The following is a 27,064-nucleotide window of genomic DNA, read 5'->3' as shown; positions in this document are numbered from 1 at the left end:
GATGATCTGACAACCCTAACCGTTAGCCAGAGGGACCCCTGGGTGGCAGAGGGTGGGGTGGGGTGAGGGTTTTTGCTAGCTTCACTCAAGGCCCCTTGGCGCTCCCTCCGCCCTGCTCCGGTGCAGAGATGGGCTTGAACCGCTAATTTGGCAGCTCATTTCCCAGCCGAGCCGCAGATCAGCCAGGAAACAGATGATGACAAACTGCCAGGCCAGCGGTCCGTGCCCATCTCTAGGGCAGAGGCTGCTCCAGAGCTCGGCCAGACGGGACCTTCGGCTTTGACCCAATCTTTAGCAGACCCCACCAAGCAGGCACGAGGGGCATGCAGCGGGTGGGCCCAGTCAAGAGCCAGAGGAAAAAGCACGCGCTCACACAGCGACCCCGAAACCCGTTTCTGCCCCTTTATAAAATACCCAAATGACAAGCGGGAAGCCAAAGTCTGGGGCTCCTTTGCACCAAATCACCACTGCCACGAGCAGCAAAAGGACAGGTCGGAGCGAGACTCCTTGTCTTTTAACGTTCCTGCTCTAGGACGCCTCCTCTTTCTCCTCCACTACAGTCTTCAGGATTCCTCTTGCCCGGTGAGGGTGGGCGGGGGGAGAAAAAAAATATGTGCCTGGAAACTTGAGGATCGTTCAGAACTAGCAAGCTCTAGACACGAACATGCACACCCCCCTGCATGGCTCTCCATTAAAAATCACCATCACACACACACACACACACACACACACACGCACAAAGCCTGGCGGTGGAAAGCTTCAAGTCTTATTTTCAAGTAGATCTGTGGAAAGGCAGGTTGTTTTCTCAGCCTTACGACGCCTCTCCTCCCACGGGCACCGGCTTTGGGCTGGGAAGCAGAAGGACCTCTTCCTATAGATTGGCCACCTTTGATCCTGCATTCTTTCCCACTTGATTCAGACACACACCGACTAAATGTTGGGGGCATTTGAAGGCAAACATTTGCTCCTGTTTAAACGAAACCTCTAACTTTTTTTTTTTAAAAAAGAGCTTTTATGTTAATTTAAATGTCCTGATAAGTGCATAAAGCACATGTCAAAATTCTGTCTTCCAAGTCTTACGTCTCAGAAAGATAACAGCCACCACTGGCAAGAAGTATTTTACAACCGACTCTGCTTCAAAAGTAATGGAAAGGAAAAGACAAAAGATGGCAAATTCCTCTCACATTCCAAAGATATGCCTTTGCCGGTCAAATCCACCCGTCCCCATTATCTTCACAGCCCATCTCTTAAGGATTCCCCCAAGACATCCACTTTTTTGAACGCGAATCTTAAACCGCCCCCCCCTTTCCATCTCTGATCCCAAGGACTTTATCTTTGCTCTTCTCTAGGCACAACAGCATCCATCTTACCAGAACTCTTCCCCTCTTGTTTAAGAACATCTGGGCTGGGGCAAAGGCCCAAGGGCATTCAAAATAATAATAATAATAATTGGATTTTCAATGCAAGTTTCCAACTCCGCCTTCCCTTGGTCACTTTCCAGCACAACTGGATTCCAGATGACAAACACACGGGCGCACGTACATCGCTCTCATGTAGCTTGCCCACCGAGGTTCCTTGTGAAGCCCGAAGGCCATTTCCCCCACCGGTGTGTCCTGCCCTGAAGGGCTTCCGAGTTGGTCCTGAGACTCCGAGGAAAGGAGGAGACCGAGCCAGAGGACGGGTTGACAGCCTCAGGGTGGATTTCCAGCCTGCTGGAGCCGGAGGGGGTCATGCCTGTCAGAGCAGCAGCAGCAGGAAGACCATCGTCTCCGGGGAAAAGGAGCAAAGCACCATCAGAAGAGAAAAGGGTTCTGTTCTTTGTCTGGCCTGTCGAAGCCTGTTGTGGATCTGTTTGGGGTGGGGGCAGCAAGATGGAGCACGTCTTCTGTCCGTGTGAAGCAGTAAGGTCCGCCTCTGGAGTCTTCCTCCCTCCCCCCCAATCCCTCTCCCCCCCACCCCCATCCCCTGCTGGCCGGCCGGCCGCCTGCCTGCCCCCTCGGGGGGCTTCAGAGATTCTTGAGACGACTGTAGAGTTCTCGCTTGCTCTTCTCTCCAGCCCACGTGCGGCTCTTCAGGCGGAAGGTCCGCAGGTCCTCCTTGAAGTCCTTGTGGTGCATCGGGCGGTAGTTCTGGGGTTCGCAGTGTCCCTGGCCGGGCAGAGAGAGAGAGAGAGAGAGAGAAAAGAATGAGCAACCCAAGACCAGCTCTGGCGGGGGGTCCGAGCAAAGGCCTCTTCCCCATGGGGCTGCCCCCGGGGCAAATGCACCGAAAACCCAAAAGCACGACTTAAACCCGACGGCAGCCGATACACAGAACCACACCTTGCCTCCCACACTGGAGATGACATCTACCCATCAGCCTCACAGACAGATTTCGGAAGGGAGGCAGCAAATTTATTCCAAAGTGCCCACTGTTGCCTCTCCCATGTGAACGATGTATCGTGTCAACAAGGGATTCCTTCTGGCGATCCTTACATTATCCTCTTGTTAAGTGGAGGACGCTGGGAGTCGTAGTCTCACTGCCCATTAGGCTCTCCAGAAGGCGTCTCCTGAAGAACTATGACTCCCAGAAATAACTGCAGCAACTTTCATTGATATATATGTACACACACACAGTGTGTGCATATGTACATATATATGAACAAAAGGAACTGCAAAATTTTCATATACAGTGGTGCCTCACTTAGCAACGTTAATCCGTGCAGCAAAAATCGCTAAGTGATTTAGTCGCTAAGTGATTTTAAAAAGCCCATAGAAACACATTGAAACCCCTTCAATGCGTTCCTATGGGCTCCTAAACTAACTTTAAGCGAAAATCCTCCATTGCGGTGGCCATTTTCGGTGCCTCTAAAGCGAGGCAACACAGCGGGCGGCCATTTTGGAACTGCCAATCAGCTGGCCGAAAATGGGGCGTTTGCGATGATCGCTTCCCTGCGATCATCGCAAAACGAATTTTCCCCATAGGGGCTATCGCAAAGCGATCGCTTTTGCGATCGCAAAAACAGCATTGCAAAGCGATTTCTTTGCTATGTGGAGCAATCGCTATGCGAGGCACCACTCTGTGTGTGTATATATGCACAAACACACACATACACACACCTACACTGCACAATATAGACAGTACACTTTCTTCCAGTGCCCCAAAACACGTCATTCCACTCCTGTTGCTAATTCTTACCATGATCTTGTAAATTAGAAGGCTCTCCCCCACCCCGGCCAAACCTGCAGAGTTGTGTTGGCCAGTGAGTGGTGGGGAGAATCTTGGTCCAGGCCAATCTCCCTGGCAATGGAGGGCAGTGTAGGGAAGGGGGCAACTGATTAGGTTGTCCCCCTGCACCCTTCTCCCACCACTGCTAAACAGTCAGGCTGATGGGGGATGAGGGGCAATGTAGTCCTAATGCATCTTGAGGATACCAGATGGGTGAAGGTTTTCTCAGCATGCTCTTTTCTTCTGGACTACTCTGTCAGTGCACCGATAATTTAAACCTTTCCCACTGCTTTCCTGGTGGACTGAGTAACTGTGGCATAGGCTTTGCACACCTATGGATTTGTGCAATTAAGGACCTATGACTTACATCTGGCAACGGAGGCAACCTGACTGTGGACTGGAATCCCTTCTCTGCTGCCCATTTCTCCAACTCCCTTTTAAAGCCACCGGACCCAGCTTTATTTATAATAAACCCAATCGGTCTTGTTACATGCAGCTAAGACTCCTATCAGGAACCAACTCACTCGATATTGGGGGAAAAATTCTTTATAGCCTCCTTTCAAGACGTACAGCTCAGGATAGTGCAAAGACGGATAATCGTTGCACGCGCGGTCTTTTTCCCTCACAAAGCGACACCTTCAAGAAAGGAAGAAAGCATCGTTAGGGACCGTCTGAGATATGCAGAGAGGAGAGACACCAGAGGCTTCTCTCCGATCCAAACAACAAATACCGAAAAAAAGAGAGGTTTCAGTTTCAAGGCAAAAGTTCCCCCAATAAGTGACAGAAAGTTCTCTAAGCACGCAGGTGGTTCGGTTTTCTTCTTTTTCAGTTAGGTGACAAGAGAGAGGAAATTGCCCAATCGCAGCAGAAAACCATCATGAATATATTCCCTCTATTTTGCTACTTAAGACACAAGACTGGCAGGCACCCCAGGAAAGCCCCCAAGGGCTGTCTTTCAGTTCTTGATGCTTGCCACAAACAGGAAGAAACGAAGGCGTTGTCCACAGGGGCTGAATCCAGCTTTTGTGAAGTAAGCAGCAAATGGTGATCAGAGTCTCCTCCCATGAAGCAGGCTTGCTTCTCACAGTTTTAAAAAAAAATCTGTGAAATGAAAGCTAACCTTCAGAGTTCATCGCCTGAAGGCCTGTCACTCACAACTTAGGCAGCTACATTTCCTCTGAACAGAGCACAAAAATACACATCTTGCATTCAGGTTTTGCAAATTTAAGGCTACATCATCCTTTATTGTGTCAATCTCTCTTGTGTTCAGCCCTCCTGCTGCCTTCATCTTTTCCCAGCCGTACGGTCTGTTCGGTCTGTTCCGGTGAATCTCGTCTTCATGATGATGATGATGAACTGCAAAGCTGGAAGAAATTCTATGGATCATCCAGTCCAGCCCCTATCAAGGAGACCCAGTGCGGGGGGCGGGAATCGAACTCCCAAATTCTGGCTCCACAGAAGGAAACCTAAACCACTGAGCTATCCAGGAGTCTTTTCAGGATGTGCCCAAATTTCAGTAGTCTCAGCTATTTTGTTTTTGCTTCTGGACAGTTTTCAGGCTTAATTTGCTTGAGGACCCTCTTGTTCACCTTTCTGGTGATCCAGGGGATCTGTAAAACTCTCTTCTGGAGCTACACTTCAAACAAACCTGTCTTTTTCCTGCCCACTTGCTTCACTCTCCAGCTTTTGCATCCATACAATTCAACCAGGAATCATCTTGATTGTGGATTAGGAAGGAAGGAGCTGGTGATGGACGGACAGACAGACAGACAGATGGAAGGAAGGAGCTGATGAAGGAAGGAAGGAAAAGGAAGGCAGGAAAGAAGGAGCTGGTGATGGATGGACAGACGGACAGAGAGATGGAAGGAAGGAGCTGATGAAGGAAGGAAGTCGCTTCCTTCCCAGCTGGACTATGACAGCACCTGCAGGCCCTTGCAGGGGAATACAGAGGTTGGGGGGGGGGGAAAACCAAGCCCAAAAGCAGGCACTAGAGGAGGTTGGCAGAAGGAGAGCCACCAAGCAAAGCTTACTTACATCCGAGGGCCCCTCTCGGAGGAGAACTCGCAGTGGAAGACCACAATCACCCTCTTGGTCGAGTCAAACGGCACAATGGGCTTCTTGAGAAGGAACTCTTCCACATCTTTCTCCAGCGGAAGGTTAACAGCCCCCTGAAGGGAGAGAAAAGCAGGCCTTTTTGCAAGACGCGAGAGGCCAGCGAGGACGCGCCGTGTCTTTCTCCCCTCTCCACGCCGGTCGAACAAAATATAAATGGAACAGATGAAGGGGTGAGCCAAGCCAGAGAGAGCCTGCATGACAGCTTTCCAACCAAACCCTTCCAGACACCGGGTGGAAGACCGTTTCACCGTGGCTGAGCCAAGCTCCCTTGCTCACCCCAAAGCAAAGTCAGTTTACAAAATGCTAAAAATTGGACAGGAAATAAAAGCTAGAACAGGAGGCTAACACTCTAGCTCTTCCTCCCCTTGGCCTTTCAAACACTGGCATGAAAAAGGAAGAGGTTGCAACCTCCGCTGTAAATTTCAGGGAGAAGAAATGATGGGCATTTCCAGCAAGCAGACCGCCATGCTGGGGTGACCAGAGGCATAGCCTTTTTTCCTTGACTTGGCTGCTGACGGCCATTGTGCCCCCCCCATCCCAACCCCTGCATCATGAAAGGAGGGGAATGGATGCTAACATCCCATTACTGCCCTCAAAGGTCCAACCCCACCCCAAGAAAATAAAGCCAACAGCTGTCATTATCACCTTAACAGTTCCTTTCATTGCCTGCTTATGCCACAGACATCAGACTATAATCTGTGCCTATCAGAGGGAACCTTAGATTAAACTCCAGGAATGTTTAGGGACAGCTTTGCCCCAGGATCTCAGTCACAATGAAGAGATCAGAGTTTCACATGGGAAAATCCAGGCCTGTGCCTTTCGTTATGGAAAGGAGAGCTTTTGCCTTGTCGTGAGAAAGCAGCAAAATCAACGCGCAGAGACCCTCCCTGTGAAAAGAGTTTCACAAACAAGGGAACTACCACCAAGGAGGCCCTGCTTTGCCTTGCTGCCACCGCGACACCTGGGAGAGAGGCTGTGATGTGTACCGCCTTGGCGCATGGCTGGGCGGATCGAGAAGCACGCATCCTGTCAGATGGTTTTGGAGAGCAGGGCTTTAAAGAGGAGAACCAGCCCTCCGAAGGGTGCTCGCCAATGGACCTTTCGCCCCAGGTGGGATCTGAAGCCAGCAATAGGCCCATGAGGAGAGAGAAAAAAAAGGTGGCGGGTAGAGAACCAACCTTGATGTGACCCCCTTCATATTCGTAGGGGTACCTGCAGTCCACAATCACACAGTTCTCAATGAGGTTGCTGAACTGGCCGCTCAACACCGCCACCATCTGCGGGCAAAGAAACGTATTTTCAAAACGGATCAATGCGGAACAACCAAACCAGAGACGATGAAACAGAACACACGAGGCTGAACATCAACGATCAGATCAGGTGGAAAAGCCAAGCTCTGAAAGAGCCCTGCTGTGAACCGCCCGGAGTAACTGCTGATCAGAGGGGTGGTGTCGAAAGGAAATAAATAAACACATTCCCCAAAAAATCTTACGCTGGCCATCCACCCACCAGCCCGTGTCCCTGCCCCTTCTCCTAAAGGGAGGGCCAACAGGGGGAAGGGGAAACAGCAGCCGGGCTAGGAGGCTCCCAGGGCCCGACGGGGGACAGAGGCCAGATCCGTGCTTCCTTACCATTTCAGGAGAGATGTACTTGAGATCCTGATGCTTGCCTTCTACCGTCTGCAGAAGATACGCCTAAGCAGGTGAGAGACCCGGCAGGTGAGCAGGCGGCGGAAAGGAGAGGGAAAGCGGTGAGGATGAGGAGCGGACCAGAGCCGCCCCCCCCCCCCGGCAAAGTGCCCCCCTTTTCCGAACCTACCAGAAGGAGCCACTTTCCTACCTGTGCCGCTTGCCCCCCCCAACCAGGTCCCCAAGCTTTTTGGGAAATGGGGAGGACATGGCAGGGACCCCTCTCAGGGGGGAGAGAAGCAGGCCTCTGGCCCAGCCGTTACCTTTGAGAAGTCTCCAATCAGCTCCCGGTGGTCGTTGTCCAGAATGTTTGCAATCTCGCTGGGGCAGCAGGAGCGAGAGCGGACGAGACGTGGCTTCTGGTGGGGAAAAAGACGGAGCAAGGAGGCTGAGGAAGCCACGCGGACGTGACTTGAGGATTTGGGGGCTGGGGGGAGCTTTAAAAAAAAAAAAACCCACTGCTTCTTAAGAATGGCGCAAATTGCTTCCTGAGCCAGAAGAGTCCTCTCAACGGAACCCAAAAGATACATTGCAAACCTAAAGCGGAGCTCAGAGCCTTGTAGGGTTTGCTGAAGATTATTTGGGGCGGGGGGGGGGCTGCTCTGCAAAACGAATGCCTTTTTAAAAGAGACAGACAGAAACACAACCAACCCCCAAATCCTCGCTGCTAATTTTATATAGGATTATCCTACGAAGCAAGAACAGCCCAGGCGGTGTCATGAATATAAACCGGAATTCATCGCTCCTCAAAAACTACTCGGCCACAACAGACATCAACATTCCCAGCTCCGACGCAGAGTTGGAAAATCCAAAGGCACCTTTTGTTTTGCCTCCTGTCCCAGGAGAGGGCCCTTCCCTACACGGCAGCCCAGTGTGTTCACGGTGGACACCCCAGCCAATAACTCTTAGCCCTCTTAGGACCCCAAAAAGAGGCAGCCGTGTCGGGAGGCCTTTAAGAGCCCCCTTGCAACCTTTCCCAAGGGCAGCTGAGCTGGCAGGCAGGCAGGCAGGAAATGTTCTTCCCCAATTCCCAAAGCCCAGGCCGAGCAGGGGCGCCTGGATAGCACCGCAGTCCTAACGCAACCAAGGCGACCACCCAGTGGCTTCCTGCAAAAGGGAAAGGCGACCACGGACGGAGACAGCCGGCGCCTGCCCACCTTTCCGCTTTGGAGACGGCCTTCTCACAGACTCTGCCTCCAAGATTGACGGGGATTTTTGCTTCCTCATCTTCCTCTAAGCATTAGGACTAAACCAGACCAAGATATTGCCAGCTCAGACTTCATCAGGAGCCCAAAGCATCCCCCCCCTCTCCTTGGAAGGAGAGAAACCCAGATAGTTTGCAAAAACGGGCCCAAAAGAGAGGGCCAGCCAGCAAGGGCCACATGCCTGGAGCCGACATTCCTGAGCCCTTGTGGTCATGCTGATAAGACAATACGACCCCCGTCATCACACACAAACCCTGCGCCCCCCAACCCAGCGACAGCGCCCTCCCTGCACCAACAACCTACCGGCTCTTCCGCCTTCTCAGCGATGGTGTTCCCAGCCAGACTCTTCCGCCTCTTGGTTTTCACTGGCGTATCTCTCTCTTTGTCCTGCGGCCGGTCCAGCCGCTTCAGGACGGGCCGGATGACGCTGGTCGGCATGGACGGAGAGCGGAAAAGGCGGCAGCCTCTGCTGGTACCCAGTGGGGTCTGCTCAGGTGGGGAGCGGAGAGGAGAGAAAGAGAAGCTGCCATGTCTGGGATGGATTCTCTTGGTCCAGAATCTCAAGCCAGATTTTGGGGGGGGGGGGGGGGGGGGCTCGAGACCACTTTGTCTCGTGAGGTTTCTCAACAGGCTGACCATCACACCGAGAATCCCCTATAAGAGGAGTCGCGCCCACCCAGGGGTCTCTTTGCAAAAGAAGAAGGGAACTCGGCTCCTTGGAACAGAGACCTCTGCACCCGCCTGGTTCCATCCTTGCCGGTCCCAGAGAGGGTTCCCTGAACCCTCCCTCCCCAAGCCCAGACAGACAGGGGCCAGCAGGCAAACGCTCCTGGGCACCTGGGCTGAGCCCCAGGAGGAGAGCGAGCCACGTCTCCCACGTCCCCCATGAACCACATTGCACGTATGGACCTGCTGAGTTCACCTTCTCTCAATCGGCCACCAGATCCATCGGGTCCTGCCTTAAACCAAGTCCAAACCCTGCCGGTCCCTCCCTGCTTAATGTCACCTGGAGCAGGAGCTGCTCCCCAGGGAGAGAGAGGCTGTGCCCCTTCCGGCCGGGAGCTGGGGCAGCCGAGCTCGCGCTCGGCCACGGGACTCGTGGCCCCTTCCCCTCTAGGGCAACCCCTCTCATGGTCCCCTCTGGCAAACCTGACCTGATCATCATCTCTTCCGCCCACTTCCCCCCCCCCAAAAAAAACACTTCTATAGATTTTCAAGACTCCTTCCAGAACTAGAAGACACTTATTTGATTAACGCTTTCAGGGGGTTGAGTATCTTGTCTGGTACAGGTTTTAATTGCTTCTTTTTTTCATTTTGGGCTGTTCAGTGGTCTTTTACAGCCTATGTAGGTAGGAAGGAAGGAAGGAGAGAAAAAGGAAAACAATGAAGGATCAAAATAACGAACAAAAAAAGAAAGGAAGACAGAAAGGAAGACAGAAAGGAAGACAGAAAGACAGAAAGACAGAAAGACAGAAAGACAGAAAGAAAGAAAGAAAGAAAGAAAGGAAGGAAGGAAGGAAGACAGAAAGACAGAAAGAAAGAAAGAAAGAAAGAAAGAAAGACAGAAAGAAAGAAAGAAAGAAAGAAAGAGAAAGATAAAAAAGGCAGAAAGAAGAAAAGATGTTAATCATGAAAGAAGTAAAGAAAGAAAAAGGAAGGTGGAAGGCAAGACATGAAGGCAGAACCAACGCAGGACAGGGAGGAAGGAAGGAAGGAAGGAACACACACACACACACACACACCTGTGCAGACTCCTCCTCCTCTTTTCTCACCAGTGGAGCCATCAGCAAGTTCTCCATACCTAAAGGGACGCCTGCATCACTCTGTAAAAGGGAATGGACAGCCCAGTAAAAATCAGGGCACTGGAGACAGCCTGGCTTGTTGGGGAAAACAAACCAGCCAGAAAAAAAGCCACCCCACCCCACACATGCCCTCCAACTTGCAGGAGGGGCTCAAATCCCACCCTCTCTCCCCAGAAGGCAAGCAGGCAGGCAGGAAAAAGCGTGGCTACAACACACACACACACAGACAGAGAGACAGACATTCCAAGGCAGAGAGGTACACCTCCTTCTCCCCCCCCCTCCCAAAAAATGCTCTCCTGTGCTTTTTGGTCACCAGGAGAGCCAGGCCACCCCAAAAGGTCTCTCTGCATGGATCTTCTCTGCAGTCAGAACAAGGAGACCTCGCAAGAACGCAGCAGCAGGGAATCCATTCTCAAACTAGGACTCAACTCTCAGTTTGGGGAGGATCCCCGGGAAGTGTTGGAAGTCCAGCCATGGGTGGGGGAAGCAAAGCCAAGCCAAGCCAACTCTACTCAGGAGCAAACCCGGGTGCAAACGTTTCTAACTACAAAACTTAGTCCTGTGTACAGTATTTAAAAGTTCTCTTTTCTTTGGTGGGTAACAACAGCTCGGGGCATGGCTGTGGAATCTGAGGGGCCCCCCTCCTTGTTTTAGAGACTGCTAAAAAGCGAAGTGAAGCACAGCCAGGAAGAACTCTTGCAAATCCCTCCTCTCTGCGTGTTCTTCTCCTCATAGCTCTTCTGCAGGGAGCCCAACGACACAGGCAAGGCCACCCTCGCCGGGGGGGGGGAGGGACAGAGCCCTTGAGCCCAACGGGTTCCTCCCCTGGGCGTGTCTCTGAGGTGTGAGGCAAAGGACACACACACACACACACACTGCTCATGGCGAAGCAAACGCTAGTCCAGGGGTGGGTGAACAGCGGCGGCCTCCGAACATCGCTGAGATGCGCCCCCCCACCCCCTTCCTCATCACTGGCTCTGCTGGCTCAGGCGGATGGGAGAGGCAGCCAGGGCCACATGCGGAAGGTGCGGCTCCCCGTCCTCCCCAAAAGGGGAGGGATGGAGACCAGAACACCCACGCCAGCACCCTCGGCTCTCCTGAGCCCAGCATGCGCCCAAGCCGACAGGGCGAAAGCAGTGCCATCTGGTGCCAAAGAGGTCCAGACCCCTCGCTCGTTGCGCCGCAGCGCAAAATCCAAGCTCCCTTCAAAGGGGTGGCTCAGAGCCTCCCTACTAGGATCTGGGTTTTGGTGCACCGTTCAGCTTAATGGAACAGCAACACCCTCTATTTTCTCTTATTGGGGGGAGTGGGGGAACCCTCACACCTTAAGACTATCCTAGCTGTGAGTTCCTGCCCCTAGACATCCCTCCGTACATGCACTGTGATTCAAAGGACAAGGGGCACCCCCCCCCCAAAAAAAGCAGCAGGACTCAGAACCACACACACACGTTTGCAGAATGAAGCACAGATGTGTCGATGAAGCGCCGGCCAAAATTTACCCATCTGTCTGCAAATTCTCTGGGAACCTCCCCGCCCCTCGCGTCACATCAAGTCTGCTGCAAACCACAGATCACACCCCACAGCCTGTTCGTTGCTCTGGTGCGGCACATATTTTGGAAATACATTTCACATGCACAGCACACGGACGGATGCCAGGGGTTCCACGATGACCAACCCCCGCCTCACCTTCAGCTCCTCTTCATCCAGGATTTCCATAAAGCCATCGTCCTCGTCGGTCATGAAGGACGTCAGCGAGGAGCGTCGGAGGCAGACAGGGCTTGCAAACTCCGGGCCGACGTTCTCCTTGTCGGGACTGCAAAGCTGAAGCCGAGGGAGAGAAAAGGAGCAGGGGTTTTCACCGGGCCTTCCCTTGGCTGTTTCCTTCCGAGCTGGTCGTTAGAAGAGTCAACGAGTCACTTTACAGACCGTGTGCTTGCGTCTCCTGTCCAACCCCCCTGTTCGTTTTCACGGTGCCTTTTCCTGCAAGCGTCTAGGCAAGAGGACCCTTCCCTGAGCACAGCGCTCTGGGCTGTCCATTCGCAGAGACAGTTCTGCTGAAGAGGAGTGCAAACACGGTCACAATACAAGAATGAGCATGTGGAAGGGGAAGGAGATCAGGCCAGGCTGAAACGTGGTGGAAGGAGCAGACCCCACAGGATCCTGCAGCACACACTGCCCGTCTCCTCTTCAGAGAAGACCCTCAATCCTCTTGGCAAAGCAGTGTGGGGCTTTCTCTCTCTCTCTCTCTCTGTGTGTGTGTGTGTGTGTGTGTGTGTGTCACATCAGCGTGGGGCTTTCTGGTGTGTGTGTAAGTCACATCTTAGCTCCCAGACCCCTCAGGGGCCAGCCCCCTCTGTAGCAAAGGCAGTTCTCTCCCCACCCCAAAAGGAAGTGCAACTAACCCCAGCACGGCTAAGTTTTCTTTCAAAAAAGAATGACTGCTAGGACGACGTAGGTCTCTGCTTTTACCCCAAGGCAAAGACTCCCATTACCCCAGTGAACCAAAAGCTGGGGGCTTCGCCATAGGTCAAATTGTGAATTTCGTTGTATGTGTATATACTTACAATGACAATAAATTATTATTATTATTAAAAAAAATTATTATTATTATTATTAAAGACGTCAGCCTAAAATAATGAAAATCTTACACACAGAGAGACGTGCACACCAAAAGAGAAAGACTCCATGGCAGCTCACATTGAGACGCTGTGGAACCCCGCAGCAAGAAATGCAGGTTTCCAACAAAACACCCAAACAGTAGTATAAAATCTTTCTCCCACTGGAGAACTACACGGCACATTTCTGTGGCTCCCAAATGACACCCTGTTCATAAGGCGTGCACGCGCACACCCCTCCATGCATGCCACGCCACGAGCACCCCACTCACCATGAGATCTGGAGCAGAACTGGGTCTCTGTGCGAAACGGTCTTTGTCTCCAAAGGACAGCCTGCTTGTGGGTTGCAAGGGTTTCTTGAAGACGGCACCTTCCTGGAGGGGAGAAGACACGTTCCAGGCTCCCTGCGAGGAGGAGGAGGAGGAGGAGGAGGAGGAGGAGGAGGAGGAGGAGGAGGAAGAGAAGGGATCGCCCACAGCCACTGGCCTCAGCCCAACTTACATTCTCCACATGGCCTTTGAGCCTCGACTCCCTCTCAGGGACCGCGGAGCCACGGAACTCCACGGAGTTGGAGATGTTCCTCAGCGTTGGGCTGGCACCCAGAAGCCTCACCTGGGAACGAAAGCGGGTCAGTCCATGGGAGGAAGGAAGGAACGGGCGATGTCTTCCTCGGGTGGCCCAAACGGGCCAGGTATGTTCGGAGGCCCGAAGGAAGGGCGGGATGAGTTTTAACACTTCTGTGCATCCCCGTGGATGACTGAAGAAGAACAAGGATCGGTGCAGACTCACAGCTCAGTGTCAGCATCCTATTCCAAGGTATGCCAGGTTCCTTGCCTCTGAACACGGTCAGAGGATTTCCAATCGCCCTGGGCTCCCAAACATCTTCTAGGTGCCTAGACTGACACTCCCAAAGCGGCTCCTTCCTTCTGCTTGAATGTTACGCCCCAAACAAAGCGAACTCTCCCCCCCCCCCCAAAGGAATGGCTTGAAAGCAAACTAGTGGTTACTCTTACCGGCAAGGACTGGATTCTTCTGATAGGAAGAGATTCGCTGGGGGGGAAAAAAAGACAAGACACACACAGTGAGATCTCAGCCCTCTCTCATCACGGTCTGATTCTACTCAAGAAGCCTTTGGGAGCCCCCCCCCCCAGATGAGGGGGGAGAGCCTTTCACAGCCAAAAAGCACCACCAGGTCACCACGGCTGGGATTGCTAGTGACCCAGCAGTGATTGGTGATGATTCTTAAAATGATTATTAAAGCTTAAATCATACAAACAAACAAACAAAAACCTGGTTTTTAAAATTTAAATCAAATTGTCCCAGCTTGGAAAAGCCAATGGCAAACGATTTAGAAAGCAGACTCATTTTTTTTCATAAGAATTCATCATTTTTTTGCACATTTCTTTTCATACTCAACAGGAAGAACTTGATTTTTTTTAATTGCATGAAGAAAATGAAATGGATCTATTCACAGTTCAGGAGAAAAACTTTGCCACTAGACTCAGCGGAACATGTAAAGTGCTTCTTCCTCCAGGGATTTCCCCCACCACCACCTTTTCATCACCGGGCCTGCCCTTCCCCTGCCACTACTCTGGAGCCTGTCCAAGATTCTTCAGCAATGCTGGCTTAGAAAGCACCCCCCACGCTGCTCCCCCCCCCCCAGGCACCGGAGGGTAACGGCTTTCTCCGCGCCATCAGAGCCCACGAGTCTTAGCATGCCTAAAAATGAGAGGCAGAAAGAGGTGGGCTGGGGCAGAAGGCGGGAGGCGATCTGCTTTTTGGAACAAGGTGGCAACTCAGGAAAAAAGGGGATCTCAGAAGTCTGAGCGTGTGTATGTTGGTGGGGGAAGGTTAGAGGGAATTGGGTGGGGAGAGAACCACTCAACCCCTGCGTAAAAAAGGGAAGAGATGGGAGAAAGGAACGGCCCCCAAACGTCAGAGGCCTGAAAAACTCCAGACTCCTGCTACCTCGGCAAAGGAGCTCACCTGCCAGAGAGGGGCCCAGCCAATAATTATCTCCCTTGGAATCTCACACAGCGGTGCTGCACAGACAGGCTGAGGTGGGCCCTTTTATTCCCAGGCTCTTTCCAAAGCACTTGGAAAACTGATTTATGTCCTTGTTCCTGGAGGCTGAAAAGCCACAGAGATCCTTCTTCCGCCAGGCAACAGGACGCGGTCCCCCCCCCCCCCCAAGTCCACGCTTGGTTCTATCTTGCTTGCTTTTCCCCACCCTTGACTGGTGGAGCTCCTCAGGGAGGGTTTCATGGTGGAGAGGGTGGTTCCCCAGGGTTGAAACCAGGACTTTCTGTGTGCAATGCGGGCGCTCCACCCCTGGGCATCTCCTGCACACACACCCCCGGGTTTTGTCACCTAGGTCTCTCTCGCCCATAACCAGAAGACTTTGCCCACCCTGTTGCTGCTTCCGAACCATGCAACTGAAGCTTGAGCAGAGGCACAATAGAAGATGGTTATCTCTGTGGCTGCTCCCAGAGGCTTTGGAACTCCCTCCCACTGGAGGCCAGGCTGTTCCCTCCACCCCTCGGCTGACCTTCTGCAAGCAGGCAAAGAAGACCTTTTACTTCCAGCAGGCTTTCCCCAAGACCTGCCCCTCTCTCTCTCTCTCTCTCTCTCTCTCTCTGTGTGTGTTTTCTTTAACAATGAGGTTGTTATGGTTTCTCATGGTTGTTTTTAACTGTTTAGAACTTTTTTTAAAAAATTGCCAGCTTTAGTATTACATATGTTGATGTATTTGTAAATACTGTAACAATTAATTGCTTTAATGTCTTAATGCTGCTTGTTTTTTCTGCTGGAAGCCCTCCTGGGTCCTTTCAGGAGAAAGGCAAGAGTATAAATAGTTTAAAACAACAAATAATGTAACAAAAAAAGAGAGGTGTGTTTAGCCAGGCAGACCCAGAAAGGCGGGGCTCTCCTTTTATGCTGGATATAAAGCAGGCTTGGAAGTTGTGGTGGCAGGACAAAGAGACAAGACCCACAAGGGCCACGCGTGGCACCTTTTTCGTCTCTGCAATACCCCAGTTCAAGCAAGGTCTGTTTTTAAGGCAGACGCTTTGGAAGCTTTTCGACCTGTAGCGAAAGGTACGACTTAAACCCCACTTCCTTTGACTTTGTACAGCTTAGGCACAGTTTCCATCAAGTTTCAAGACAAGATTATTCTGTTTCGAAAAAGAACAACAAAACCTGCACACTCTTACCTTCTGAGGACTCTCCGAGACTCCAGCATCGCCCTCTCAAACCTGCCGGGTGCAGAAGAGAAAGAAAACAACATGAAGCAACTCACAGTTCTCTGGCTGAGATTTTCCACCCACAAACTTCCACACCTCTAGACTGGGTCAGTCTCTAAAATCTTTTTCCCCCCCAATCATTTTAAAAGGTGCAAAAATCATACAGCGTACCTAGTGGGTTAGAGCTTTGGGCTCTACCACTGTCTTCTTTGCTTCTTGGGCTTCCTCCATAAATCTTTGGATTTAAACTCTTTTGCACAAAGTTGCCCTCCTGTTTTTCATGCCCCCCCAATATCTGACAGATTCAAAGTCAGGGGTGAAAAATTGTGCCCGGGAAGGATGTTCTGCCTGTGGGGCACGTTAAACCGGGAGAAGGGCAGGGCTGTGGGTGGGAACATGGGAACGAGTTGAGCAGAGAACCAGATGCAGCTTGGCTGGGTTTCTCTTCTAGGAAAGCTGTTTTGCGCTGAACCAGCAGACACGAGGGGAGGGGGCTTCGTGGCTGGCAAACCCATGTCAAGAGATGGCTGGAGAGCCATCTGGGGTTCTTGCAGTGGGCCCCGGAGGGGGGGCTGCACCCCCCCCCAAGAGTCCCACAACAAGGCAAACATGGGTCTCTTCACACCTCTTTCCATGGCGTTTCAGCATCCACCTTGCAGCTATGGGGCTTTAGCCATGCTGCTAAAGCACTGGGCCAGATTTCCGGACTTCCCGTCTCCTGATTTTGAACCCCCGTGTTGGATGGAGAGTCCTAAAGAACTCAGAATCTTGCCCCTTTACGCCACCAGTTCTGTAACACGTGAGTAAAATCAACTGTAGTGGTCACTGCCATCAAGCGGCTTCTGACATATAGTGACCCCAGGAATGAGCGATCTCCCACATGGTCCTGTCCTCAACAGCCCTTGCCAACAGCTCTTGCCAACTTAAGCTTGGGGTTTCCTTTAACTAGTCAATCCATCTCATACTATGTCCTCCTCTTTTCCCGCTGTTTTCTATTCAACTCTGTTTTGTTCCTTATGGGCTACACAGCGATTTTGGCTCGTCATGGATTGCATTATTTTCCCCGCCGTCGTGATCTGGCGAGGCGGGAGTGTGTGTGTCTGAACCCGAAACCTTCTACACGCAAAATACATGCGCTCCCAGACATCGACAGCACGCCTCTTTAACCACCGACCCCATCCCCGGGGGCCAAGGCTTCTCTCAGGCGCGCCAGCCGCTCCCGTGCTCCCCCCTAAGCGTGGCCTGGCTGGGCCTGGGTGGTCCCGGCGGGCCCCAAAGGGGAGCCACCCGTCACTAAAGCTCCTCTGTGGGTGTTGGTGGCAAAGGCAGAGGAGGACCCGCCTGATGGAGCCTCGGGAAGAAAAGGCCCCAAATAATAGGTTGCCAAGGAGGAGGATCAAAGGGCCCTCTGGAGTCCCAGCCTGGGCCTAATGAGGGCATTCCCATAGCAACAGGCCCGCTGCGCCGTTTGCAGCTTTCCCACCTGTATGCAAATCTTAGGGGAGGAAGGAAGGAAGGAAGGGGCTCTACTCAAGGGCCATCTGTCGGGCATCACTGGGCTCCCACACCTCTGTCTCTCCCTCTTTTCCACTATTTTTTTTAAATGCATGCAAATCAATACTGCATCTACCAAACATTTGCAACAACCAGTGGATTTCTAAGATCCGGGCAGTGGGGCGGGACGGGGCGCGGGGGGGGAGTGCATTCTTCACGCCCTGCCTAAAAGCAGCATGCTCTGATGCAAAAGCCCCTCTCCTCTCCAGCAGGCTCCCCCCCCCCCAGCCACACTCTTGCCTAATGCTCAGCAAGCACGCGCACGCGTACACACCCCTCCTCTTCTGGTATCTCCTCACCACCTCCAAACTAGCTGGGGAGGTTTGGCTTCTCTGCAGTTCAGTGGCGTGAAAGGCTTGTATGATGGATTCCATTAAAAGTGTTCTAAAATGGTGTTTGTTTTGTACAACTTAATTTTCTTTTTAAAAAAACCCAATTTTTTTTACATCCTGAATAAGCTCCTGATTTAAATCCATTGGATTTTAAAAGACCATCATGGATTTTTATCCACCCTGGAGGCTGGCTAGTTCCAGAAAACCCGATCCATGACTCAGAACCCGAGGAAATTGCTCCATGTAGGCATCGGAATTAACGGGCTCCCCAGTCTGAATAACCCACCTTCAAGGTCCAGCGTAAAACTCCTCAAGAGGAAATTCCCATCCACCCACCCACCCCATTATATCCGAGATGGGATGGGAGAACTGCTGGCCGACAAGCCAGGGTCCACGCGTTCTTTCTGGGGAGGGGGTGGGGTGGGGCTGTACCCATGTCAGTCGAGTGCAGACAAAACAAGAGATTTCGGGGCACTTTAAACCATGACATGCTTTATTTGAGCTAACCTTCCGCCAAGCAAGTCCCAAACTTCCTAGATTTAAGGCCCACGGCTCTTCCTGCTGTTTTCCACAAGTAAAAAACACCGTCGCACCACATCCGTGGCCTGAATCACACACAGAGGAGACCCCATGTTTCCTGTTTGCTTTCCCCCAGTTTACAATGCACACAAAATAACTTCAGCCAGCCATGTGTACGGCGAATTTCCAAGGCACGGATCCAAAGGAGGCAGAGTCGGTATCCCGGCACTCCTGGGCCCAGGAACGAAAGGGCTCCTTAGGAACAGTGGGATTGCAACCCGAGAGAAGAGAGGGAGAGAGAAAAGAAGCCCCTTCCATGGGGGAGCCGTTCATTTCAACATCTAAGCCGGCCAATTCAATGTAACGCCAGAGGAAGGTGGGGCAGGAAGAAGGGGAGAGCCTGAGCCTGCTTTTGAATGCAAGCCTTTAATGCAATCTCTCTCTCTCTCTCTCTGAGAGGCCAAAGAAGGGAGTAAAGGCATTCAAGCAGATGTTCCGGGCTTAAAAAGGAAAAATGAAACCTCATTCCCCCCCCCTTCCTCCTCGGCAGCCATCTGTCTGAGTTACACATTCACCAACCCCACAGCTGCCGGAGCTGGAAAATGTGCAAGGCAGAGAATGGAGGTGGCGGCAGGGGACGTTTCCCTCCCCTTCCTCTGAAAAGCAGGTGGGCCCCTGGGGCCCCTTGGACGCCTCTATACCCCCCCCCCTTTGAGAAAACCTTGAGAGGCATAATCGGGGCCAGGAGCGGACCCTAAAGGAGAAAAACTTCTGTGAAAAGCACGGGAATCATTTACACGTTGCCTTCCTGGCCAGATGTTAAGAGCCGGCCTCTCACAGGGTCTCCCCTCCCCCACTCCAAGACAGACCAGTAAGTAGGATTGGAGGGAGTCCCCGTATCATGGATTTACTGATTTTAATCAGACAGTGCCTGTTTCTGTTGATCTAGGCGTCTGTGGAGCCAGAGGTTGGGAGTTCGATTCCCCCCACAGGGCTGGACTAGATGACCCATAAGGTCCCTTTCCAGCCCTGCCGTTCAAAGATTATTGCAGATTATTAAATCTCAACCTTTCACAGGCTTTTATGGGGCTGGGGACTACAGCTTCTCCATCAAATCTCATTATCTTAGCAACTGTTTATGAAGCTTGGATATATTACCTGCAACACAGGGAACTACTGCCACCGTCTATATGGGCTGGGGGCTGCGAGATCACTTAGCCCTACAGATCGCAAATGGATTTAATCAAGCAAAGTTCCCACCGGTTGCATTTCACCATGACCAACTGATGCATGCTCCCACGCAGAAGACTTGCGTCAGAGATCTGCACACAGTTATCATTTCTTACACAGAACAAGTAATTGTTTCACAGACACCTGCACGCCAGGGGCCAGAAGCTGCCCGCCAGCCTCCTCCCAGCCAGCCCCTAAAGAAACAGCGAGCAGGAAACCACCAGATCATGGCCAGCCACCGAACCCTGAGAAATCTTTCACAACCCTTCCCCACACCCTGAGCCTTGAAGAGAGGAAGCATCGAAGGAGGCTGCCCTGAGCAGAGCAGCGTTTTGTTTTTGGGGTGTTTTTTTAATCCTTAAGTTGTCAACAAGGACTGGCACACCCAAGACTTCTGGAGTCAAAGGTGCCGTCGGGAGGGAAAAGAAATTCCCCACCTTTCTTGGGCAACAGAAGAAAAACTTCAGCTGGAGGCAAACAAGGCCGTGTTAAGTCCAACGTGGGTGTTCCCCCAAACCCGGAAGACGTTGCACAGATCCCCGGGGTACGAGAAAGGAGTCAGAAACTGTGACACCATCTAGCCCCTGTCATCGAGAGAATTTGCAGAATTGGCTAGGTGGGAGATGGGGCCCTTGGAAGCAAACTTCTGGGGAATACCAGCGTTTCAAAGCACCAGAATCCTGCCACTTTAAAGAGAACAGAGCTAGCATGAAGGCACAGGCCATCAATGGAGGAAGAAAGGGAGAGGAGCCGTCCCAAGAGCTTCAAAGAAAAGCCACTGCAGGATTTCGGTAAGAAACCTCCAACGGCTGCTCTCTGCTGAAATGCAGTGCTGAACACGTCAGCAAAATATTCTCCTGCACAGCTCAAGGCAGGGACCGAGCCCTTTTAGGCTTTAAACCCTAACCTCAAATTGACGTTACAGGTTTTTCACCAGGCTGCAGCCTGTCGCGGTTCCTATCAACAAGCCTTCTGAGCAGTATCTGTATGTTGGCTGCAATTCCACAAGCTTCCGAGTAAGAGGAAAGGCAAAACATGCAAGTAATTCGGCTGAAATGCCATCGGCCAACCTGCTAGTTTGCGGGAAAGGTTTTTAAACAGCCCTTCCTCTAGCCAGCAAAACCAGAGGGAAGCATGTTTCTGTGGTGCAGGAAAAAAAAACATCTAGAGGCTTAGACACACAGAGCGTTTACTGAACTACAGATGGCTCGGGGGCTGAGGTTTGTGGAGTTAGAGGATGGGGGTTTGATTCCCCCCACGGGGGCCTCCTTGACAGGGGCTGGACTGGGTGATCCCACAGGGTCCCTCTTCCAGCGCTGGACTTCTCATAGAATCAGGCATCAAGCCCAACCCCCTGCTCAAGGCAGGAATACCATCAAAGCATACCTGCCAGGTGATGATCTAAGTTTTTCTTGAATGCCTCCAGGGTTGGAGCACTCACCAACTCCCCAGGTCACTGGTTCCACTGTCATACTTGCTCTAAGGCAAGATTTCATATTCCTGTGCAGAACTTTGTACATGCCTAGTGGTACTTCAACCAAAGCCAAGAGTCTTCTACAGAGATAGAAAGCCTCTTCCTCATCAACCACGGTCATCACAGAATTCCTCAACCGACCATCACAGCGCAACACGCCGCCCTGCTAAAGCGCCTCAACTAATGCTCATCATGTGGGTACAGTGGCACTCAACAGGTGAAGCGATACCCACCCAGTCCCCCAGGTATGGCCATCAGGGAAAAGTTCCAACTTACACATCTTCAAATATTTCTGCATCTGGAGCTCTGGGTGAATCTGGACCAATACCTGAATAAAGAAAAAAGGTATTTGTAAGGACGCAGGAAATGGCCTTTCTGTTCTTCCCTCACTCAGCTTCTCAGTATAATCAGGCAGGTTCAGAATTCCAACCCCCCCCCCCAAAAAACAACAACCCCTCGAGCTTTCTCATGGACTTGGCAACTATTTAATCCAGTCAGAGGCCAGTAACTGCTCTCTGAGTGGATCACGGATATCACAATCTCTCTGGTACCTGCGATCTGGAAAGAAACTGCTCAAAGTCATGCCAACCTCTAAATGCAAGCTAAAGGAATCCATTTCCCGGGCGAACATCCTACAGTGGTTTGGTTCTGGACCCGTGGATGTGAAGGGAAAAATCCCCAAGTTTGGTCAAGCTTTTAGCAATCAAACCCCTGCTGGGTCTTCTTCATCGGAACCCTAAGAGATCAAAGGCTGGTCATGACAGAGGATCCTCTCCAGAATCTGGCATTGTTTGATAAGAAGGAGAGGAGAAGTTTCTTCAAATTGTGAAAAGACCATTTTCGATTTGTCCCACAGGGAATATTTGATGCACAAGAAAGCTGTGGCTATTCTTTGGGACTCCAGCCTTCTCCAAACCTGAATGCTTCTAGAGGTTCCCAACAGGAGCAGTTTCCAGCTTATAAGCCAAATAATTGCCCATCACTGTTTACAGCATCATCATAATCATAAGAGGTAAAGGACGGGCGGGCAGGGGGAAGAAGTATCCTTGTCCACAGAATTAAATAACAGGATGAGAGGTACAATCAAGCAGAGATGGATAAAAATGGGCATGCAGTTCCACATCCTTGATCTCAAACAGTACATCCCAAACTAAAACCAAATCAAAGACTGGAAGGGGAAAGCGTGGGGCTGCCTCTTCATTCTGGGAGAATGCTTCCAAGCGCGGGAAGCAAAAGGTGCAGAGTCCTTTAAGTGAGGAGGCCGGAGTGGCGCCATCATTAAAACATGAAAATGTTATGGGCCAGGATAGCTGAGGATCACAAGCAGAAGAGGTTTCACCGACCACTTTTAAGAGACTATTTCAACGGCAAGTTGTCTCTTTAAGGCTACGAAAATGGCTGGGGGGCTTCTAGAAGGGGGAGGAAGACGAGGCTAAAGGCTTTATGGGGGGCGACTCTTCCCAGCGTCCCGTGAGAAGGGAGGACCAGGGCAGGTCCGGCTCGGGCAGGTCCAGGAGCAGACAGGGCGGCGACTCCAAGCCAAAACTATCCATCCAGGGCTGGGATTAAAGCGCATTGTGTGATGCATGGAAGAAGGGAAAGTGTGCCATTTGGCGCTCAACGGAGGTGAAGAAAGTGGCAATTCCATTTCAAGAACAAAAAAGGCCACACACCCCCGAGACCCAGGCAATGCCTCTAGGAAGAACGCAGGCAGCCGCATCCAAGCCACCACCAACCTGAGTCGGCCGACTCCGAAGACACCGAATCCTGAGAGCACTCCGAAGACACCGAATCCTGCGAGGACCACTCCTTCCTGAAGTCCGTGCCCAGCTTTTTTCTCTTGGGCGTGTCACAGTCACTGCAAGGAGACAGGAAAAGAACACCCCGGTGAGACCACTAAGCAGCATGGGTTTTGTTCTGCATCCAAGGCAAATGAGCTCTACCCGCAAGCATCCTCAAGCCCCGTCTTATCCTCCCAACGGCTGTACAGGGAAGGCTTAGGTGGCCAAGGGTGGGCCTACGACCCCCAAAGCACCCCATGAGCTTTAGGGCGTGGAGTGGGGGGATTTGAACCCAGACCTGCCTGAACACTTTGAACCACCCGCACACTGCAACATATTCCAGAGAGGGCCCCTGCCGTGCCCGGTTCCAATCCTCTTTCCACCCACCCACACACACCCCAGGTTGTGTTTTTTCATCAAGCAGGCTGTCCAACACAAAACTCTGCGCAGCCCTTTCTACTGACTCTAGCTGGTCCTGACAAGTGGCTTTATTGCCCTCCTTTCCTGCCATAACACCATTTTGTCCTGAAACCTTCCCCAGGTTTCGTATCTCATAGATCCGCCTTTGCATGTAGTTCTGTTTGAGCTACAAGGTATCTTGCAGATTTCATCCCCATCATAAGAAACCACTTTGGAGCAAATCGGGGCTTAGCCCTAAACCCACCTCAGAGTGGCTATCTCTCCCGCGTGGCCAGGATGAAAGCCCAGCAGGGCTTAATGATTAAACGCTCGGCGCTAAAACTTCCAGCCAGCTAGGAGAAAGAACTTGATAGAAGGATCCCGGCAGGCTGATAGAACGGTATCTGGCACCCATTTCCTCTCTGCCCAGCCACAAAATGTTCTCTACCAACACGATCAAGGAAGCATTTGATGACTCTAGTGCACCAGAGAGAAGTGACGTGGCCCAGGTCTATCGCCGGGGGCAAGATATGGCCCGAGAGCAGCTCAGAACCACTGTTCTCCTAGCCAGCGTGGGCTACCCTGACATATTTGCCCTCCGGGGCAAATAACCCGTCCCACTGCCCAGGCGGCTCCTGAGCCTTTTACCTAAGAAGGGCCAGGCTTGAATTTGCAAAGAGAAGGACCCAGCAGTCCATGAGGAAGTTACTTCTTTCAGGCTACGACATGCAGAATCCCCCAGCCCAAATGGGCTTCTCTACCAGTAAAAGATTCTGCCTTGATGCCACCATGAAGCTGCGTGTTTCGCACCCACTTCCCCTGAAAGCTCTGGGCTCCACCCGAAAGGAGAGAAGAACTGGCCGGCTGCAGGTCCCCTTGCGCGCTATTCCACAGCCTCCAGAACATTCCACCTGATTACAGCCCAGGGACACCTTTCTCACTTTTCAGGGCGAGGGATGCAACCCGGACGGGTCTCTTGCAAAGGTGGAAAAAGCTCCCCCAGAGACCAGACACCGATTGGGGGGGGCGCGAGGGTGTCCAAAAACACAGAGCCGGGGAAGCTGCCAGACAGCCAGCAAAGGACAAGGCCCGGCTCAGAGCAGAGAACACTGGCCCGTGATGTGCAGAGACAGGCGCTTTCAAGATGATGAAAGCCACAGACCGGTCGGCTTCCCAAAATCGTTAACACAAGCCTCTTTCTGGATGCTGGCATTCAAAGAGGGCATGGGAGGACTGTAATTAGTTCACCGACCTGAGCTCGGTGCCCGTTGACCCTACAAAATTTGCTTCTGTCTGAGAAGAGGGGAAAAAGGCTCTTTCTTTCCACCACCCGTGAACATCTTTGTTGTGTGGGGCACACGTTAAAAAATTCCAAGAAGTGGCTCTGTCTGGGAGGACCGTATTCCTCAGAGGTCAGACCCCAGAGAAGCTCCCCATGGAAGGAGAAGGTGGGGGGGGGGAAGCACACCCACACAGGACGATGGGATCTTTCTTCTGGGGAGCCCGAAACAAAGAGGGAAAAGGGACGCGTGTCCTGCAGAAAAGGGTCACATGGACAGAGTCTGGACACCAGTTGAAAGCCAGAAGGCGGGCATGAGATAAAAGCAGCTGCAGTCTGCAAATCAAGGAGGGAGGGGACCCTTGCACACAATTCAGACATGGAGGCGGTGGGGGGGGGGGAGAATACCTCTATTCGGCCACCAAAAATCACAAGGAAAGGCTAGTTTTGGATCCACGCAGCGCCCTTTGTCTGCGGAGGGTGCAGAAAAAACCACAGCTGCCCAAACCACGGGGCTCCCGCTCGCTTCAAAATGAGGGCAACAAAGTAAATGCCAGGCAGCCTTTAAAGGACCCCCCCCACACACAGAAGACTCTTTTGGGTTTTCCTGGACACCAGCCGCTCCCCCCCCCCCCCGCAGCCTGGAGAAGATTCCTGGCTGCGCTCTGAAAAGCAACCTCCCAAAGATGTGGCCTTACGCCACCATTTTCTACCTCTGCGTTTTACTCCCGAGGAAACACAAGGAGGATCCGGCTGCAAGCCCTGCTGTTTCCATGGGTCTCACTCCCCCACCCCACCCCCACCTGCTGGGGCTGCATCCTGGCTACCTGGTGGGTCCACCCCAGAGGGGCCAAGAGTCCCCTGCCCGGCTAGCAAAGAGGAGCGGAGCGTGGCCTTCCTTCTTCCCCTCCAGCCCCAGGGCTACTCCCCCCCCCTCCTTTCTGTAAAGCATCATCGGTCTGCCTCTCCCATTTCTGCTCTCTCTCCCCCCCCCAACTCTACACTCCCCAGGGGCCTGCACCAGATCTCCCCCCCCACACACACACACACCAGTGTCCACGTGGGGGCCCAGGGAAGCCAGCTGTGGCCCAAGGGATCAACCCAGACCACAAGCCGCCTTTCCAGGTAGCCTTCTCCCCCCCCCCCGACTTTTCCTGCCGGGACTTGCCCTCCCTGCACCAGCCTGGCCTGCCGGCGGGGGGGGGGGCGGACAGGAGGGGGCTTATCCTCCAGCAGCCCGGCCTGATTCGGGGGCCTTGGCCTGCAGAGCCCCTTCCTCAGCCCCTCAGGAAGGCGGGGAAGGGCTTGACCTGCAGCCCCCCCCCACCCGCGCAGGAGGAATCAAGGATGCCTTTGGAGGGAGCGCACCCCAAGGGGGCGGGGGGGGGCTCCTCGCTCCTGCACACGCTACCCCCCCCCGAAAGGCGACGGGGGGCGGCGAGAGAGGGCGGCTGCCTGGGCTCCCAAAAAGCGTCCTGGGGGGGGGCTCCAGGCAGACGCCCGGTTGCCCCCCCCCGGCGGCCGCCGCCACGGACGAGAGCGCAGAGCAGGCGGACGGGCGACTCCGAGAGCACCCGGGAGGGCGGACGCGGGGAGTTGGGGGGGCTTGTGCGCGTGTCCGTGTGGCGCGGCCGAGGACTCCGGCAAAGGGGGGGGGAGGGAGAGAGAGAGAGAGAGGCGCTCCGGCCACATGGCCCGTCCCCGTCGCCGCGGCCCCTCCCGTTCCCTCCAGCCCTGCCGCCCCCCCTTGTCGCGCCCCCCCCGTCCGCGCTCCCGGCCTCACCTGCCCAGGCCGGCCAACTGCTTGTCCATCTTGAGGGCCAAGGTGGTGACGGGCGACATGGTCCCGCCGGCGGGGGGGCCCTTCCGCGCCCGAGGGCCTTCCGCCCCCACGTGCGGGGACGCCGCCGCCAGCAAGCCGCCGTCCCCCTCCATCCTGAGCCCCGGGGGAGCGAGAGCGGAGGGCAGCGGGGGGGGTGGGCTTTCGGGGGGGGGCGAGAGCGGGACCGGCGCCGGGGGGGGGCTGCGCGCTCCGGAGCGGGAGGCAGGCAGGCAGGCAACCCGACGGGGCGCAAGGAGCAGCAGCAGCAGCCGCTACAGCGGGCGGCGTTAGCCTTGGCGGGGGCTCCGCCGCGGGGAAGGCACGGCCTCCGGGCCGGGGCAAAGCGGGGCGAGGCGAGGCGGGACGGGGCGGCGCGGGAAGCAAGGGAAGCGCGGGAGGAGAAGCGGCGCCAAGGGCTGGCGGAGGCGGCGGCGGCGCGGGTTTTGTAGCCCCGGGGGGGGGGGCGGATCGGGGCGAGGCGGCTCCTCCCCGCCGGGGCGGCGCCGCTGCTGGCCGGCCGTCCCTCCTTCCTTCCCTCCCGGCCGGCCTCCCTCTCCGCCTCCGCCGCCCGCGAGATTCGAAAAATAACAGAGCCCGCGGCGGCGGGGGAGCCAATGGGCGCGCGCAGCCTTCGCGCGAGGAGCGCGCCGGCCAAGGGGGGGGGGGGAGAGCAAAAGGGGGGGGAGTTTTAAAAAGGGGGGGCGGCCCTAGCGCTCTGGTGGGTACAGGCTGCTGCGGAAAGGGGGAAAATTCTTCTTCGGATTGTCAACCGCCTTCGACTAATGCTTGTCCCCCCCCCC

At 53.5% G+C, this 27,064-nt stretch overlaps 1 protein-coding gene across 1 annotated transcript; it reads right to left on the bottom strand.

The window, feature by feature from the left end:
• Window positions 1–1,926: 1,926 nt before the first annotated feature.
• On the bottom strand, window positions 1,927–26,438 carry CDC25B (cell division cycle 25B). The gene is made up of 16 exons (XM_073002174.2): window positions 26,226–26,438; window positions 22,720–22,841; window positions 21,260–21,311; window positions 15,845–15,886; window positions 13,646–13,682; window positions 13,134–13,244; window positions 12,905–13,006; window positions 11,704–11,838; window positions 9,958–10,038; window positions 8,519–8,701; window positions 7,274–7,369; window positions 6,954–7,016; window positions 6,501–6,599; window positions 5,242–5,375; window positions 3,732–3,843; window positions 1,927–2,147 (listed from the first exon to the last, which is right to left on the bottom strand). The coding sequence occupies exons 1-16, from the start codon at window positions 26,375–26,377 to the stop codon at window positions 2,007–2,009; spliced, it is 1,662 nt and encodes a 553-aa protein (XP_072858275.2). The 5' UTR covers window positions 26,378–26,438; the 3' UTR covers window positions 1,927–2,006.
• Between the last annotated feature and the right edge of the window lie 626 nt (window positions 26,439–27,064).

Source organism: Pogona vitticeps, chromosome 5, assembly GCF_051106095.1.
Source record: "Pogona vitticeps strain Pit_001003342236 chromosome 5, PviZW2.1, whole genome shotgun sequence".
Classification (NCBI taxonomy): Eukaryota; Metazoa; Chordata; class Lepidosauria; order Squamata; family Agamidae; genus Pogona; species Pogona vitticeps.
Note: the sequence above shows the minus strand (reverse complement) of the source record. Positions and strands in the feature narration are given on the sequence as shown.